At 39.3% G+C, this 17,934-nt stretch overlaps 1 protein-coding gene across 1 annotated transcript; it reads right to left on the bottom strand.

Moving 5' to 3' along the window:
- Nucleotides 1–1,553: 1,553 nt before the first annotated feature.
- LOC108879487 (low-density lipoprotein receptor class A domain-containing protein 4) lies at nt 1,554–11,505 on the bottom strand. Its single transcript, XM_018670766.2, has 4 exons — nt 11,053–11,505; nt 6,873–7,024; nt 5,759–5,809; nt 1,554–4,302 (listed from the first exon to the last, which is right to left on the bottom strand). Exons 1-4 carry the CDS (start codon nt 11,060–11,062, stop codon nt 3,775–3,777), a joined length of 741 nt encoding a protein of 246 aa, XP_018526282.1. The 5' UTR covers nt 11,063–11,505; the 3' UTR covers nt 1,554–3,774.
- Nucleotides 11,506–17,934: the final 6,429 nt, after the last annotated feature.

Here is a 17,934-nt window from a genome sequence, read left to right as displayed (position 1 = left end):
CAAGTATATGTATATGCAAGTACATTTGTAGAGACTGGGAGATGCATGTATTTGTTTTCTAAATTTACCAAGGTTGGTAGTGTTATTTTTAATTTAATTTAATTTAATTTTAAATTTTAAATGTTTTCCTCTAGGTCCTTCTGCTGGCCTAAGTGGGAAATTCTGAGATTGGGGCGAGGGAGGGGAGTTATGGTCATAGCTTGATTTAATACAATCCCTCAACATGTTCACTTGCTTCTCTAAGTCAGATATTGTTCATCAACCTGTGATTATACTTAAACAAAAACTCAATAAGTAAAAATAATTTTAATTTAAAAATAATTTATTCCAATGATCTTGTATGCAACAGTTGGGAGACTCACTTGAGACAGAATGAAAAATGAATGGTGAAATCTGTGCAGTAGATTCAGAGAAACAGGAATCAGGAAAACTTAATTGATTCCCATAGGGAATTTTTTGTTTTGTTTCAACTGCTCAACACACTGAGGAAAGAAGTGAATAAGTATAAATGTAATGTGTCATGTGTCTGGAGACCTAAGTCGGGATCATGAAGAAAATACTGGGGCAGAGTCTGGTCTTCAAGTAACAGAGTCACATGCCGCTGGGTTAGCAGAATGAGGGGTGTAAACAGCAACTAAGATGGCATGTGAGAACTCCCCTGGATATGCAGCATGGACATCACCCCATGGCTAATAGTTCCATGTCTTGCCTGTAGAAACCTTCACAGCAATGTGACCAGAGTAGCACCATCAGTTGCCAATAAAAGCAGCCAACCTGCTGCCTCTTTTCTTTCCACTCCTCCACTTGCTAAGCAGCAAAGAAAATCATGAACTTATGGAAAACATAACTGAACCAATAACTCAGCAATAAAATAAACTTTATGGAAATATAACTCAACCTAGGCGGTCGAGGCAGATGGCCACCCACCCTGAGTCTGGGGTTTCTGCCTCTTGAATGGAAGTTTTTCCATGCCATTGTGGCCTTGTGTTGCTCAACTGTTGGGGGTTCTCTTTGTAAATATAATAATATAAAGAGTACAGTCTAGACCTGCTCTATATGAAAATGCCTTGAGATAACTTCTGTTGTGATTTGGTGTTATATAAATAAAATTGAATTGAACTGAGTAATGCAGAACACAAAACAAACCTGGAATGTATGTGATTAAAAGTAACATCTCAATAATCTAATCATGGCCAAAGCAAACAATTAATGAGCATGGTTATATTCGAAATCAGAATGGCAATGCTAATGTGGACACACTTTGTTGCATGGTTCATTCTCAATCAGTCTCCACCTTCCAGACCCAGCTCTCCTCCCTCATTTCTTTTTTCCTCCTTTGCATCCTCCCTATCGCCACAGGGAAGTCTTCCATTCTGGTCACCATACAGGTCAGCCTCAAATCCTCAAAACAAGCTAATAGTATAGTATTCAGAGTTCAATTTTTTTGAACTGAGGGTGGAACTGCTAAATGTACTGTCATTCCAGTTCATGCCTGTGAAGTAACGTGTTTTCTGTTTCCTTTTTAAAAGAAGACACAAGACATCCCAGCAGGATTTGCCTTTCTGATGCATCCTCTTTGTTTTAATGTTTACAGAATTACAGTATGAACAATGTTCTCTGTGGGTTTTTTTTCCCACTGGGTAGGACATGTGCATAATATATTAAGATATGTACAGTATTGTACAGATCAAGACACAGGAGTCAGACTGCTGAAAAAGCACCATTGGAAGTTAGGCACAACAGAGGTGGGGGCTTTTTAAGTGCAAGTGGTTTCCTGTGGCCAATGCACTGTCACCATCAGGCACGAAGTTAGCTCATATTCATGTGACATGCAGAAAAAAGCAGACATGGAGCATCAGGTCCCAGGCTGTTACAGTAAAACTTCCTGAACCATGGCTCAAATTCAAATTCTGCTCAAAGTTATTATAGGCTTTGCTAAGTAACATCAATAAATAAAAAATAAATACTCATATACCACAAATAAGCATGGCTCCACAATATTATGAGGGGTGATTGATAAGTTCTTGGCCTAAAGTAGAAGGCGATGAGTTAAACAGCTCTTGTTTCATGTATATGCATTTCAACTCTTGGAGTGTTTATGTAGAATGTCTGAAGCTGAATTTCTGTTTCAGGTCAGCTCTGAGAAAATGGACAACAACCTTGGTGCAGTCATCTGCCAAATGTGAATTTGAACACGTCCAACACCCGTCCTGTTCACCTGGTTTGAACCCTACCTCAGATGGAGGTGGCGCTCAGTGGTCACCATTTTGAAAGTGATGATGATGTCATCACTGCTGTGGACCAGACAGTGCTCAATTGTAATTTTCAATTACCCAAAACCGAAATACCAGTTATTAACTTTACGAGCTGAAATAGCTGTTCAACTCATCTCCCTCTACCTAATATAAAAAATATTTCTGATGAATGTTAATGTAGTGCCAGTTTTTAATTGTGTTTATGTCATGTAGGAGAAGCTTATCCTGTATTTGATAAGCTTCAGTTTGCAGCTGGAGGGTCTGATGTGAGATCAGTTCTGCTAATACTGAACCTCTAAAATTAAAATCCTTTCTACTTATGAAGCTCAACCTAAATCTTGAAGTGCCTTACAGTGTAGTATTACAACTGCACAATGGCAAATTTTAGATGTGGCCAGAAGTACAAACTGTATCATAACAAAAATTATTCATGTGCAGAACTTTACAGAAACCTCAAAGTGCTGGTAAACTAACAACAGTTGTGCTGAAAAGTCATTAGTTAATTTTGACAATTATTTAACTCATTTATCATGCAAAATGCCAATCATTTGCTTGCTTTATGTCATTATACACTCAATAGCCTTTGGTTTTGGACTCTAACAGACTAATAAGTGCAAAAATAAATGAATGGATCAATAACTGTTCATTGTTTATTGTTGAAGCTCTAGTTTTAGTCCACTCTCTAAAATTGATTTCAACCTTTGCTGGCTAACCATTTAATGTCAACCATTTAGATTTAGCTGTAAACTGAGGTTCTGAGGTTCAGTATAAGCATAAACTAAAGAAATGCTGTGGAAAAGAAATGGCACAGAGAAAGCGTTGTTATGCATGAATTAAAGAGGAACATTAACTTTCCCATAATTCTGTCTTTTGCTGGATCAGAAGTTCAGAGTGCTTGAGGTGTTGACATCTAAAATAATGGCTGGATGGACCATTTTCTTAGCAATGTCAAACAAAAATAAAAAATAAACCTGTAATATGTGAATCCTTCAGACTGGAGCAGAGTTCTGTCACAGACAACAAAACAAATACTATTCCTACCTTAGAAGCTCCTTTACTCCAAAACAAAAAAATACAGGAATTCTCTGCTTTTAACCAGGTTAGTGCAACTTCAGATTTGCTTACATTACATACTACAGTAGGTCCCAGTGACTAATGACAGTGTGAATCACTGCACTAATTTCTGGATTTGAGAGGAGTTTGTCCATAAGCCTGGTACATCAAAACAAAATCTTCTTTGCAACAGAATCAGAATATCCACAGTGTCAGCATACAGAAGTGTAAAGCGTACAAAAATAGACAACCAAAGCAGAGATTTTAATACCTAATAAAAAAATCTTTCAGCTTTAATATGAAATAAAAAACAATTGAGCTCCTAGAGTTAGTTCATGTTTAGTGAGGGTGTACAGCTAAGGTAGACAGAATGTGCTCCCCTCGGGTGACTGAGGAAACATGGAGAATAGGGACTGGTTAGTACAATTCAGTTCCCTTATTTCTTCTCTCATGCTGTTTTCTTCTGTCAGCTGTTTAAGTCAGTGGAAGTCTTTGCTGTGCTCTCAGGACCACTGCTGCCAGCATGAAACAGCATCTGTGAACTGTCACATCCTAACCTGTTGTCTGTGGGTGGCGCATTATTGTTGTACTGGCTGTAGCAGGGTGTGGAACTTGGGTAGCCTCCCATCACCTCACTGTATGAGGGTGGGGGACCCTCTGTTGTGGCACTGGCATTGTTGGTTCCAGTGTTACTGCTGGGAGCCTGAGGGCTCTTGCTGTGCGAGTAAATATCTATGAGGTCACTATCAAAGACAGTCCGATTCGGCGGAGCACGCACAGCAGCTCGACTCAGCTCCAGCTGCTGCTCTGGGTGGCGGAGCTGTAAGCTGCAGGGACCCTTATAGGGCAGCAGCTCCTCCCCGTCTGACAGGCAGATGAGGGGGGGGAGGTTGATGATTTCTTGCTGTAGGTAAGGGTAGGTGGGCTGGAAGCGACACAGTTGCTGCTGCTGCATGAAGTGTGGCATGTTGCTGTTAAGACGACCAGGCATAACCTGAAAACAAAGAGCAAAGAAACCCATTTTAATCACCAGACACAGGCAGCTAGGGTAGGAGACAACAAGTGGTCCTTGGTTCCTTAGAAGTATTTGAACTTGCAGAGGTATAGAGGCTATTTATTACCACATAGTTCCAAGAAGTGAGGAATTAAAACTTAGGACTTTCAAGTCTTTTGAGTGTTTTAAGTTCTTGGTCTGATAACAAGAAACAATAATGCAGAGTGAAGTTGTTTGAATTAACATTGTGTAACACTGCTTTAGTATGTGTCCTCATCATACTATTTACAAATTAAACTGTCTTCACTCATTTGTTTTCGTCAGCTTCTCGCTCTCTCTCTCTTTCTCTCATTTGTTTGTGCTCCCAGCTCATTCAAAAACTCTCTCTTCTGTCAAATACACAATAACAGAAAAAAGAACAATAAAACAACACCAAGATCAATGTACATATATGTAGTATATTATTATATTATTATTTGTACTTTTATACTTTTGTATATCTATTTAAAATTTCATTTCTCATGATCTGTGAGGCTGGATTGTCTGGTTGGGGTGCTTTTTATTTTGATATTCTTAACTTTTTCTAAACTTTTATAATCACTTTGAATTCTTGGTCAAACCATTTCTCAACATTTTAACTTTCATCAGGCTGTATTTGTTTCCAAAATGTTTTCTTCAAAATAAGGATACCCTACTAGGGATATATAAATAGCACATAAGTATAGATCTCTATCGTGTATTCCCAGGGTTTGATCTCATCTTAACCAAATGTGTAATTTATCCTTTTAGCTGGTAATATCTGATGGAAAAGATCTCCTTTATACCACATCAAGATGCTCTGGCCCTTTCTTCTACATCTCTCTGTCTGTCGCCCACTTTTTCAACTGAGTCAGTAAGTCAACAACATAACAAATCACTAAACAATACTAGAAATAGCCAGCCCCACTCCCAATGATTACTGGAATGTCTCCTCATAGTCCTCCGAGCAAGCTGCCACCTCTGTGTGTCTGGTGTGTATCTGGTGTTTCTACACAGCTCTGGCTCTAGAATTAGGATATAAATGAGGTGGATCAGTGTGATCCATTCCAGCCAATCATGGCATTTATGCTTATGGACAGAAGGTTGGAGCATATAAAAGTTCAGAGACTGTTTCTGTTGAAAATGAATAGAATGCAGCACAGTAATGCGCATGGAGCAGATGTGAGTAATATGTTTCATGAGTCATTATTTGATGTTCCATGAAGGCAAAGGTGTTTCTGCTTATTCTGAATAACCCTATTCAAAGGCAGGGAGAAAAGCCTGCTTTCATAGAGAGGGGACAGACATGCTAATTGTTCAAATGGGGATAATGATAATGGGATGCCCTGAAAGCAGTTTATCGGCTCTAGAGGGCAATCTGGTGAGAAAGTTAAGTGAAAACAAATGGCTCACATAAGGCTCACCAGGCATAACTCACCTCAGTATTTCTCTGCTGAGTCAGCACACTGTCTGACCACACACTGCCATCCTAAGACAAAGAGACAGAGAGGGTCAGGGTGAGGTGGGGGGTAGAGGTATATGGGAGGGGGTGGGGTTGTGACACAGAGAGAAGGAGCAGACATATTATGTGTATGTGTATATTTCCTTTGTTACATACACAAAATCATTTAAATGGCCATTGCTGGTAAATCAATTATATAATAATTAAAAACTAGACTGATGTAACACACTGTCACAATCATAGGACATTTTATTACATCTTTTTCAATTTGTTGTATATCTCAAAAGGGTGGTCTTACCTAAGACTTAATATGAGCATGCCACAAGGCAGATGTCAAGGACTGAGAGTAAAGGACAGTGAACAATGAATGATAACCCTCATCCTTTAAGTATTTTTGGTTTAGTTTCCATTTGCAATGTATTTGTTTACCTAAAAGAACTGAAACCATTTTCAAGTAAGGCATCCTTTCTCATATGCATCACCTGTAGCTGGTACATTACTTATGCCATGACAACACAAACACTCTAATATCATCATCATTACATGAGTAATATTTGTAATACTGTAATGTGCTATGGAAACTGGAAGCTTTATCAGCTGAGCTATTTTGGCCTGTTTGGATCACATAGACTCTGTCAGTCAGTCAGAATGGCCATAGATACACATAAAGCTTAATGATTACAATGTACACACAAAATATATTAATATTAATACTTATCATTATTAACTATGCACTGATCATCAGGACATTTTTACTAGATTCTGACCAATACATCTACATAGCTTATATTATTAGCAAATTTGCTTTTATCACAGATATACCAGCTGACAAGAGGAAATAAGAATATGGTATGGGCATTTTCAGAGATATGTTTGAGTTCATTTAGAAACAGTGTCTCCATTACAGTTTGTTCATTAAAGAGAATTGACAAGTTTATTTTTTACACTGTAGCATGTGTCACTTATTACACATATAATTTCACCACAGTTCTTTAAGAACTCTGTAAATTGAAGGGATTCTTTTTAAACGTGCATCAAAAAACAGTGGTTCTTAAAATTTTCAGTTTCCAAAATATAGAAATTCACCAACCAGTTGTGTGGTCTGGTCTCTCTGGGTGTGGCTGAGCCTGCTGAGGAAGGCCAGGGCTGGCAGCCAATAGTGGTTGAGTAGGCAGATGATCACAACTATCATGAGGGTCATCACCAGGAGGATTATTATTATCTGAACAAACTCCAGTTCAGCTACATACACACAGAGAAAGAGATAAACACACAGAGGACATTTGAGAAAAGATGGTTTGCACATATAACTAGGTCTTCCATCACACAGTTAATATTTGTCACAGCTGATCACTATTCCACCTTTAGATTTTCTGGCACAAAGTTACAGACCTGCATGTACCCGTCCTGTGGGAAAAGGTTATATACCTATATGCTAACACGGTTCAACCAATCAGCTCAAACAGTGATCCTGGAAGAGAGGAGCTGGGTGATCCATGTTAGCACAATATCTTGTAAAGCTCTGAATATAGCACAGTTTGTCACCAACTGGCCGATGTGTTGTGTTTACTGCCACAGTAAAGAAATAATGACCGACTAACATTAGTAAGATGCTGCCTCTCATACTGACACACTGATTAGCCCTGAGTGAACGGTCCGAACCAGTTTGGCTGAATGGCTATGGCTTGATTGGCTGTGAATGCTCCCTCTGTCCTTAACACGAGAGACATCCGATCACATTTGCAAGCTGCACCGGCAGACCGTAGAGCTAGACAGCTAAGCCAGCTAGGGCTGCAGACTGCGACATTACCAAATGATATAACTAGAAGCACCAGTGCAACTTGGAAATATGCTCCCTGTTCGGATCAGAGAACTCTGTTCATGCTCCATAACCAGTGGTCAGCTGAGCAGAGAGGCTGAGGTGGATACAGTGAACCAGGATTGTGTTTGTGTTACATTTGACACAATCACTGTGTTTGAACATCGAACACAAATCTTGTGTTAAAACCCTCAACACAACAGTTGTTGAAAGTAACACAAAATGTGTGGTCCTTATATATGATATTAACACATATGTTTTAAGAGTGCAGGGCACTGGTGTATATGTAACAGACTGTAAAGCCCATTGATGCACATTTGTGATTGTTGAGTTCAGGCTTTGTAAATAAAACTTGACTATAAGGATGGGGAAAAGGATGGGTTCATATTTTCTCAAGACTGGCGTGAAAGCCATACTTCTTGTTTTGTGCAAAAATGCATTCTGAAGGGCAAAACAAAGCTAATATGAGAATACTTTTACATAATATTTTACCTTTCTGCATGATTTTATGCATTGTACTGTACTACTGCCAACTTAATTGGCTGATTGGATAACTGCATGAATAAGCAGCTGTAATAACAACATTTAAGGGATCTCTACAAAAATGTGTTAAAACATAATAGTTGAAATATCATTATATTCAAATATCAGTAACAGTATAAAAATTCCAGTATTGCTTGTGCTTTATAGCAAATGACATGTTCTATATCAGTGCCCAAACAACAGCAGTCACAGATTTGCTGTGTGTTTTTCTTACCCACAGTCCTGGTCAAGATTATTGGCACCACTGAATTTCGAGTACACAATTCAGAAAAGGTGTTCAGTGTGCATAAGACACTTTATTTTATTTTACAACATGAAAGCAGTTTTTGTTGTTGTCCAACAACTTTGGACATTTTACATTGGACATTATAGAAAATTGGTTCATTTGCATTTATCACTCAAGCGACTCTAAATTATCTGCTTAAATTTCACAGTTGCCAATGATTTTGACCAGGACTGTGTTTTCAATTTGCCCACAATGTGGTAGAGTAGGTGTCACTACACTCTCTCATACACACTCATGCATTAACAGCAGAATATAGCTATCATAATATGTACCATCTCTTGACATAGGACAGGTCACTCTGAAGACTGCAAAGTCCATCTCACTAAACACTAAACACCACCTAGTGGTTAAATCTCACTGCACAGAACGAGGACTGTTGACTCAGTAGCATTATCTCTTTATGACCAGTGTGGACAGCAAAAAATAAATAACAGGAAAAATAAATAATTTGACTAAGGTAATGAATACAGCAAACATTAACTTTTTCGACATACATATGGAGTGCAAGTCTTGTATTAATATAGACTTGTAAAATCTGATTCTATTCCTTAATTTCCCAATAGCCCAATGGTAATGTCACCCAGAAATAGAAATATCCTCAAGGGTTAGTTTTATTTATTTTTTTATTATATTTTTATATTTATTTATTTTATATTTTATTGCTAACAAGCATAGTGCCATGACAAATATTTAGTAAATATGGTCCTGAAAAGTCTCAGATTAATGAATAGCTGTTTTTTTTTTTTTTTTTTTTTTTTTTGCATTTATATTGATTGTCAATATTCCTTAATAAAAGTTGCAAGTCCGCTTAAATTATCTCTATTTCATGTTCTATTTCTGGCTCTAAAACATAGAAAACTGAAAAATATGTGCACAATTGATAGCCAGTGTGTGAACAAAGAGAAGCAGGGGAGAGGAGACAAAGGCTCAGACATTACCAGTGACTGACAGGCCTTCACCTTTCACCCTTGACCCTGGGGAGGAGCAAGCTGGGACAGCCGCCAGCTGCAATGAGGAGTCTGGTGCATTACTAATAAACCTGGTGCATTTGTGTGTGTGTGTGTGTGTGTGTGTGTTTGTGTGTGTGTGTGTGTGTGTGTGTGTGTTTATCATTTAGTCATCTCATCAGCCTTTCACTACACCCCTTTCACTAACCTATCACTCACCCCTATAATTTAAGCTGCCTATGCTCTCCTTCTATGATCATAACATCAAGACAAAGCAGTAAGTCAGTAAGTGAAGGTGAGCGTATTCATGATAGATCAGTAGCCACAGCATTTTGATCCTTTGTTTTCTACAGCTATGGCAGCTCTCAAAAATCACATTCTGTTAATATACAGACACCACCCACTGGAACTCCTAAAATAATCAGCAGTCTACACTTTCACTCACCAAACTGAAAACATATATAAACCAGACATGCCAGAAAAGGAAAGCACAAGAGTCCTGCCCCTACAGACCTGTGGGAACTGTACTGAGCCTGTATTGTTTTTATGGAATCCTGAAAACTCATTTTCACTGTATGGTATTTGGAATGAATGGTGTGTCTAGGAAGATGTTACCCACTTTTCTCAATTTTGAGATGTTTTTGTCAAACTACTGTTTAATGATTCACGCTTACCTCATACATGGTTTGGCATCACTGAATCCAAATGGAAATGCTGCTGTCAACCCATAAGTGACCAAATGTCAGTCAATTAAAGCTTGGCAGCTATGATGGTTGCATATGTTGCGTGCATTCTGACAGACAGCAAGTTGAGGTGTCGTTGCAGGAACTGTATTCCAATGTAACAGTCTATACTGCTGTTTGACTATCAGCTATACCCTCTGCCTCCTGTACAGCATTCACTTGATTTAACTGTGCTTTTCTGTCCATACTTCAAGATAACCCTTTATTAGTCCCACAACGAAGAAATTCACAAATGCACTAACATGCAGCTTTAGCCTGACCTCTGGCCTTCTTGGTCATTTAAATATGATTGGAATGCCCCTAACATCCTGTCTGGACCAAGAAGAGAAAAGTCAGGATAAACTTGTGCTATTTTAGACTAACTTTGTAACTTTGCATCTCTTAGTCAGTAAATCGTGTCTAAACATATACATTTGTAATAACTACATTTTCAGATCTCCTGGAGCCTTCAATATCACAGTCTATTTGACTATTTGTCACCAGTGACGCCCCACCGCTTTCCATGACTAGCTTTGTGTTGCAGGGCTTGGGCAGTCAGACAGCAGTCTGTTGGGGGAAGTAGATGATGTGGGGGAGGGTGGACGCCTCACCAGCCGGCCTGTCCACACAGACAGACAGGCCAAGCAGGACCAAGAACCTGCCGCAATACACCGTCTGTCTCTGAGCCATCTCATTAGCAATACTGTGGCTATTACTAAGCTACTGTTCATCCCTCACAGCCAGTACACACTTTAATTTTACCCATCTGACGACACTGTTATCAGCTTACAAATCCACCACAATATATATTGTGACAAACTCGCGCAGTCATACGCTCTTCAACAGAAGCTACAGCCATTTACACCCGTTATCCAACACAGGGGCGTTTAACCTCGCCCGGAAATGCGTTTAACCGTTAGGATTCGTCTGGGTAAAAAAACAGGATGACTTACATATATCCATGCCCTGGCTCTGGGGTCTAGTGCAGTTTCAGGGGCAAAAAACATTGGACCTTGTGTTGCTGGAGCTTCCCGAGACCGTTCTGTTTTGCAAAAAGCAAGGAGCAAAGGGCTCTCGAGGGTCCAGCAGCCTGTCAGTGCCCACACCGAGCACACAGCCTACATCACGACCATGGAGCTCCGTGTGGAACACGGACTATCCTCATCCGAACATACTGTGGTATATCCCCCGTTACTGCCCCGCGGATCTCTGTGCTGAGCGGCAGGCTGCTTGTGTGTATGTTAGAGGATGTGCGTTGGAGCCCGCCTCCTCTCTCCTCCTGTTACTGATCCGTGGGGGAGGGAGGGAGCTGGTGACAATGACTGACAACGGTCAGAGAGAGGAGGGTCCAGACCCAGACATCACCCAGACTGGGAAAGGTTACCCTCCACTGACCGTGGCCGCTAACAGCTATACCCGTGGAGACAAGTGGAAAGCTGAAAATAGCCTGAATTTCATACACACGCAGACGTTGGATCCGTGTTATATATACAGCTCTGGGAAAATTAAGAGACCACTGCAAAATTATCAGTTTCTCTGATTTTACTCTTTATAGGTAACTACTGCCAACATTTCTCCCAAATTCCAAATATAAATATTGTCATTTAGAGCATTTATTTACACAACATGACAAATGGTCCAAATAACAAGAGTGTTTTCAGACCTCAAATAATGCAAAGAAAACAAGTTCATATTCATTTTTAAACAACATAACACTAATGATTTTTACTTAGGAAGAGTTCAGAAATCAATACTTGGTGGACTAACCCTGATTTTCAATCACAACTTTCATGCATCTTGGCATGCTTTCCATCAGTCTTTCACATTACAGTTGGGTGACTTTATGCCACTCCTGGCACAAAAGATCTCAGCTTTGTTTGATGGCTTTTGACCATCCTTCTTCCTCTTGATCACATTCCAGAGGTTTTCAGTGGGGTTCAGGTCTGGAGATTGGGCTGGCCATGACAGGGTCTTGATCTGGTGGTCCTTCATCCACATCTTGATTGACCTAGCTGTGTGGCATGGAGCATTGTCCTGCTGGAAAAAACAATCCTCAGAGTTGAGGAACATTGTCAGAGCAGAAGGAAGCAAGTTTTCTTCCAGGATAACCTTGTATGTGGCTTGATTCATGTGTCCTTCACAAAGATGAATCGGCCCGATTCCAGCCTTACTGAAGCTCCCCCAGATCATCACTGATTCACCAAATTTCACAGTGGGTGCGAGATACTGTGGCTTGTAGGCCTCTCAGGTCTATATATGTATAAAATAATAAAATATATACATATTATATATATACATATATATGTATATTGTGGCGAGCTTGGATTAAAGCAGGCAAAAAGGCAGCAGAGTTAAAGTATTGAACAAAGGGTGCTCTTTATTAGAACTCAGCAGACTTGCATGTACACTTTATGTTACTGCTTGAGAAATACCTTGAGGGTGATTAATCATACAACACATTTCTATCACTGGGCAGAATGCTCTAAATAAACTAAACAGAATAATAGCCATGCTATTCTACATAAAAGGAACATGAATGTCTTACTAAACAAACCAGGCACAACTTAACATTCCTAACACATTTCTTAACCTTCTACAGTAATTTACAGGCCAGGACACAGAGGACTCCTCGTTATCAAAGTGGAAAGTTTTAAGCCTACTCTTAAAAGTGCAAAGGGAAAGTCAACAATTTAGATCTGGGTCAGGGTATCGGTTAGCTCCTGGACAATCTGTGGTGGTACTTGGTGGCATCAGATGCATAAGATACATAATGCCTGCTGTAGGGCATTTAGGATTCTGGTGGTTCTGGTCCTCCTGCTCTTCCTTGCATAAAAGAGCAGATACTGCAGATACCAGCTCTCCTTGTGTAATGGCCATTCTCCTGGTATCTCCTCCATGCTCTTGAGACTGAGCTGGGAGACACAGCAAACTGTCTTGCAACTGCTCATATGGATGTGCCATCCTGAAGGAGCTGGACTACCTGTGCAATCTGATTGGGCTGCAGGTACCACCTCATGCTGCCAGTAGTGACGAGGACACTAACAGAACACAAAACTAGAGAAGAATCAGTCAGGAAGGATAAGGAGAGAGCAACTGTTTGTGGCCACCACATGTAAAACCATTCCCTTCTGGGGGGTTGTTTTGCTTTTGCTTCTCCATTGCATCTGTTTGATGTTACTTGGTGTTATACTGATGATTAAGTGTTCCCTTCATTTTTTTTTAGCAGAAAGAAATGCTAGCAGGATATTAGGATAAAGGATATTAGGCTAGTAGGCTACAGTGAGCAGTCCTCTCTTTCTACAAGTATAACTGTTATCACATATTTTATTAGTTTTTCTTTTCAATGAAATGGGCGGAGGGGGATGGAAATGTACAGGCCTGTCATCAACTGCTCTAAATCACCTCTTATCTCAGAAAAAAAAAATCATATAATAAAGCACACACTGAATGAATGAATAAATAAATAATGGAGGTCAAATGCAATGTAGCATTGAAATGTTAATTTCAATATTGCAGGGACTTTTTCAACACCTGTTTCAGCGGCAGTTTGTCCCCGCAAACAGGAGCTGGACCTCTGATCCTGATCCTCCACAGTACAGAGCGAGTTTCATCTTCTCGTCTTCACATTACTTTGTTACATTAACATTTGTCAAGCACATGTCTAGAAACAACATGGCTCATTTTATGTAAACATAAAACAGTTATTTACTGTGAATGTGGCGCCTGAACTGACAGAGAGCCTGTTAGTTTTAGTTAGCCAGCTAAACTACAAAACTACCAAAACCTATAGTTAAAAAGGTTAATTTCACTTGAAGGGTCCTTGTGCTTGGAAAACTGAACTATGTCAGATGGATATGAATATTCAGAAAGGATTGTTAATATAATACAGCTGCTGTTCAGCTGTAGCTGGCCTGTGGTCTGATGTTATTTAGTGTAGCACAGAATGCTAATAGCAGTTAGAGCTGGAGGGAGCTGGTAAAGCTGCTCTGGTAGAACCACCTCTGTTCACATGTTCTGTTCAGAGTTTTCTCTGATGCCTTAGTTGTTTTCACTTTATACATTTTCAGCATGTTTCCTTGTCACATCTGGGAACATCAGCCTAGCACAGGGGTCAGCAACCTTTACCACTCAAAGAGCCATTTGGACCCGTTTCCCACAGTGAAGAAAACACTGGGAGCCACAAAACCCTTTAGACATTTAAAATGAAATAACACTGCACTTTTTTTTTGCCTTTATGCTATGTATAAACAAACTATAATGTGTTGCATTTATGAAATCAATGAACGACTGCAGAGAAAATGAAATTACAGTTCTGCATGCAACAAAAACATTTTGAAATCCGAAAAAAAGACGTTGGGTTGAAGGTTACTTTCAAGTAAAATACTCAATGTCTATTTGAGTCCTTCTTGTATTTATGAAAAAAAGGCCGAACCTAAATTATCTACCGGTAGGAAACAAAAAATGCCGTCCTCTCTCTGTGTGCTGTCATCCTTTTACTGGCGTGTGCAGTCAGCTGTCAACCTGAATAATAAAAGTGAACTGAACAATGAAAAAATATGAATATATGCAAAATAATAGGTAATTAAAATATCTATCATACTTGGTTAATGTGATTTCTGCTCCTGAACCTCAGCGCACAGCGTCTGCACATCAGGGCTGTATGCCGTCACCTTCATCTTTACACAGGGTCCTAAGCTGTCATCTGTGAGGTGTGCGCGATGTTTGCTTTTAATAAAGTTCAGTTGTTAGAGAACACATACATATGTGGATCCAAAGATCGACAGGACTCCAAGTGCATACTTTTTCATGTTCACATAAACGTCGGGGATAGCATTCCAAGTTTCGAACACAAGTTTATCCGGTTTGTCAATATAACGCCATTTGTGATTCTGAGCAAGAACGGCCTTCTGATGGGCAACATCTTCAAGGTCTGCTGTCAGGCGTTTAAACTTGGACACCCATATGTCTTTGTCGGCTATGTCGGCCAGTTCCATCTCAAGATCAGGTTGACTCGCACCTGCCAATGCAGTCGTATTCAGCGGGGATGGATCGAGGCTTAGGGGAGTGACAGGGAAGGATAATGTGGTTTTTTCCTCTCTGAACTCACAGAATCGTTTCCCAAACGATGTTTGCATTGCGATGATTGCAGAATGTAAATTTATCATGTGAGCTTCTTTGAACTCTCTCAAATTGGGGAAGTGTGACAGTGTATCTTTCTGTAAATCTCTGGCAAGCACTGCCAACTTGCGCTCGAATGCCAAAACCTCCTCCAACATGTGCAGGGCTGTGCGTCCTTACCCCTGAAGAGTCGTGTTCAGCGTGTTCAGGTGCGCTATCATGTCTACCATGAAGTGTAGCTTTTCCGGCCACTCTGGCTGTTCCAGCTCAGGAAATGTGAGCCCTTTGCTGCCCTGGAAAGTTTTCACTTCTTCCAGACACGCGGTAAAGCGTTTCAACACCTCCCCTCTAGACAGCCACCGGACTTTGTTGTGCAGCAGGAGATCAGAATATGTGCTTTCCAGCTCATCCAGTAAAGAACGGAACTGACGGTGATTTAAACCTTTTGCCATTACTTTATTGACAGTCTGAACGACAACATTCATTACTTCTGTGCATTCCAGAGGAAATGTTTGAGCACACAGTGTCTCTTGGTGCAGGATGCAGTGAAAAGTCAGTAGCTTTCTGTCCAGCGACTTCTGAACAGCGCTATTTGTTCAATAGTTTCTCATTACATATTAAGCATACTGATAAACCAGTCTCGTTAGCAGTGAAAGCAAATGAATCTCCCCACGTAGCATTGAACGTTCTGTTTTCTTCAGACACTTTTCTTTTCTTGGAATTCTCCATAGTTGGCCTACCTGGGGTTCAAAATGTTCAAGAAATTGTGCACTGGCGGGTGTCGCACATTGGCAGTTGTGACGCATATTAAGAGCGACAAAATTTTTTAACACGTTTTATTTAGATGTTACAAGATCACCATAATCAATAATAATAATAACAAATTTTAGAATTACATTTTAAAAATGAACGAACTAAAATAAAATACATTTTAATTAAATACTCATTAATTATTTTCAAAAGCCACAGGCAGCCGCATCAGAGAGATGAAAGAGTCACATGTGGCTCCGGAGCCACGGGTTGCCGACCCCTGGCCTAGCACTTAAGCGGTTTATGTAAAACACTCCTAACTTAGTACTTAGATGTTCTTACTACTTACTTATGTACTTAGGCATCCCTGACTCCCTGAGAACTTACAAAAATGTTAAGATTCAAAATCACATCTTAACAGGAGTGTCACAAGGAGTGTGTCATGGAGCCTAGATTAAATCTGTACCCTACAATACACCTAACATGCCATGCTGACTTTGTAGTGCCAAGTGTGATTAACTGACACAGTTTTATTTCCAATTTAAAGAAACAGACTGAGCTAGCTGTGGACTTGAGCTAGCTATGGAGGAGTGTGGAGGAGCCAACATCTGTCTTTTCTACTTACTGCACCTTCAGTCTTCACTACCAAGATGACACTGCATGTTCACCAGAATTTATTCAAAGGTTAGATGTTTACATCCTTCAGCTGGTACTATGCTCACAGCAGCTTTTCTGACACTAATCAAGGCGAAATAATCACTCCTCATTGTGAAGGAACTTATCATTGAATTTATATATGAAACTGACTGACAATGTGTAATTTCTCAAAAAGATTATAAAATGTAACATCACTTACAGCTAAGGTAGTAAAGAACAATGTTGTTGATAGGAAGAAATATTTGCAGTATAAGATTTATATTATTATGATCTCAATTAATAAACTTTTTTCACACCAACTCTTGTTTTTCAGGTGGTTCAATGGGATAAATCCAGAGAGAGGCTCCAAGACTGGACCAGCCGTCCACAGCCAGCTGTGTTATTTGTCTTAAAAGTTGAAGTTTGAATTTCAAAGACAATGTTTATTCAGATATATTAAAACATGGTGTTTTATAGCAGAACTGCCAAGGAGTAATTTATTAAATCACAAGATTTAGAAAAAATATCTCTGTAGCCTCTTTTGCTAGCAGTTAATTAATCAATAATGTATAATAGTATGTATTACATAGAGTTCACAGTAAAAATCTGTAAATATACATCTTGTTAAGTGTAAATAACGGTAATAAACTGCTAATCCTTTTATTAATATTTTACCGTAAAAGGAGAAAAATAAATTTTTCAAATACAGTTTGTTTGTTTGCTTCTGTAGGTTTCATCCAACTCAAATATTTAAATATTTTGTCCAAGTATGTTTTTCTCACACTCCGAGTCAGAAATCTTCACTTCAGTAAAGCTTACCTTCACCAAACTCTCCACTTTTATTCCTGTTTTATTACCTCATGGGAAATGTAGGAAATTACATAACTGATGGAAATAATATTTTTTCCCCACTTAACATCTTTATTTCTTCATAAAAAAATCAATAGTCAGCGACAGTGTTTGGGAGATACTGTACATTCTCTCCAGACATCAGTAGGACTGTATGGATGAGACCAATTTCAGTATTGTTTTTTCTTAATTTTTCATCCAGTAATGATTTTTGCAGTCAATCATGTTGACAGCCATTGGTCCTTGGTTGGTGGTTCTCCCTCTCCCAGTTCCTTTTAATAACATGCTTGCTTTTAACTACTTGCTACTAACAAGATTTTAACAAGATATGTCACTTTTTTCTGTGAAAATCGAAGGATAGAGTACCTTGCAATTCTTAATACTCCAATATACTGTTGTAAAAACTGTTCAAATTTATATTAAAAAAAAAAAAAACACAAAATGACCATAAATTAAACTGTGATTTGCTACATTCTGTAACA

Source organism: Lates calcarifer, unplaced genomic scaffold (assembly GCF_001640805.2).
Source record: "Lates calcarifer isolate ASB-BC8 unplaced genomic scaffold, TLL_Latcal_v3 _unitig_672_quiver_1157, whole genome shotgun sequence".
Classification (NCBI taxonomy): domain Eukaryota; kingdom Metazoa; phylum Chordata; class Actinopteri; family Centropomidae; genus Lates; species Lates calcarifer.
The sequence above is the reverse complement of the archived record's forward strand: the minus strand, read 5'-3'. Positions and strand labels throughout refer to the sequence as shown.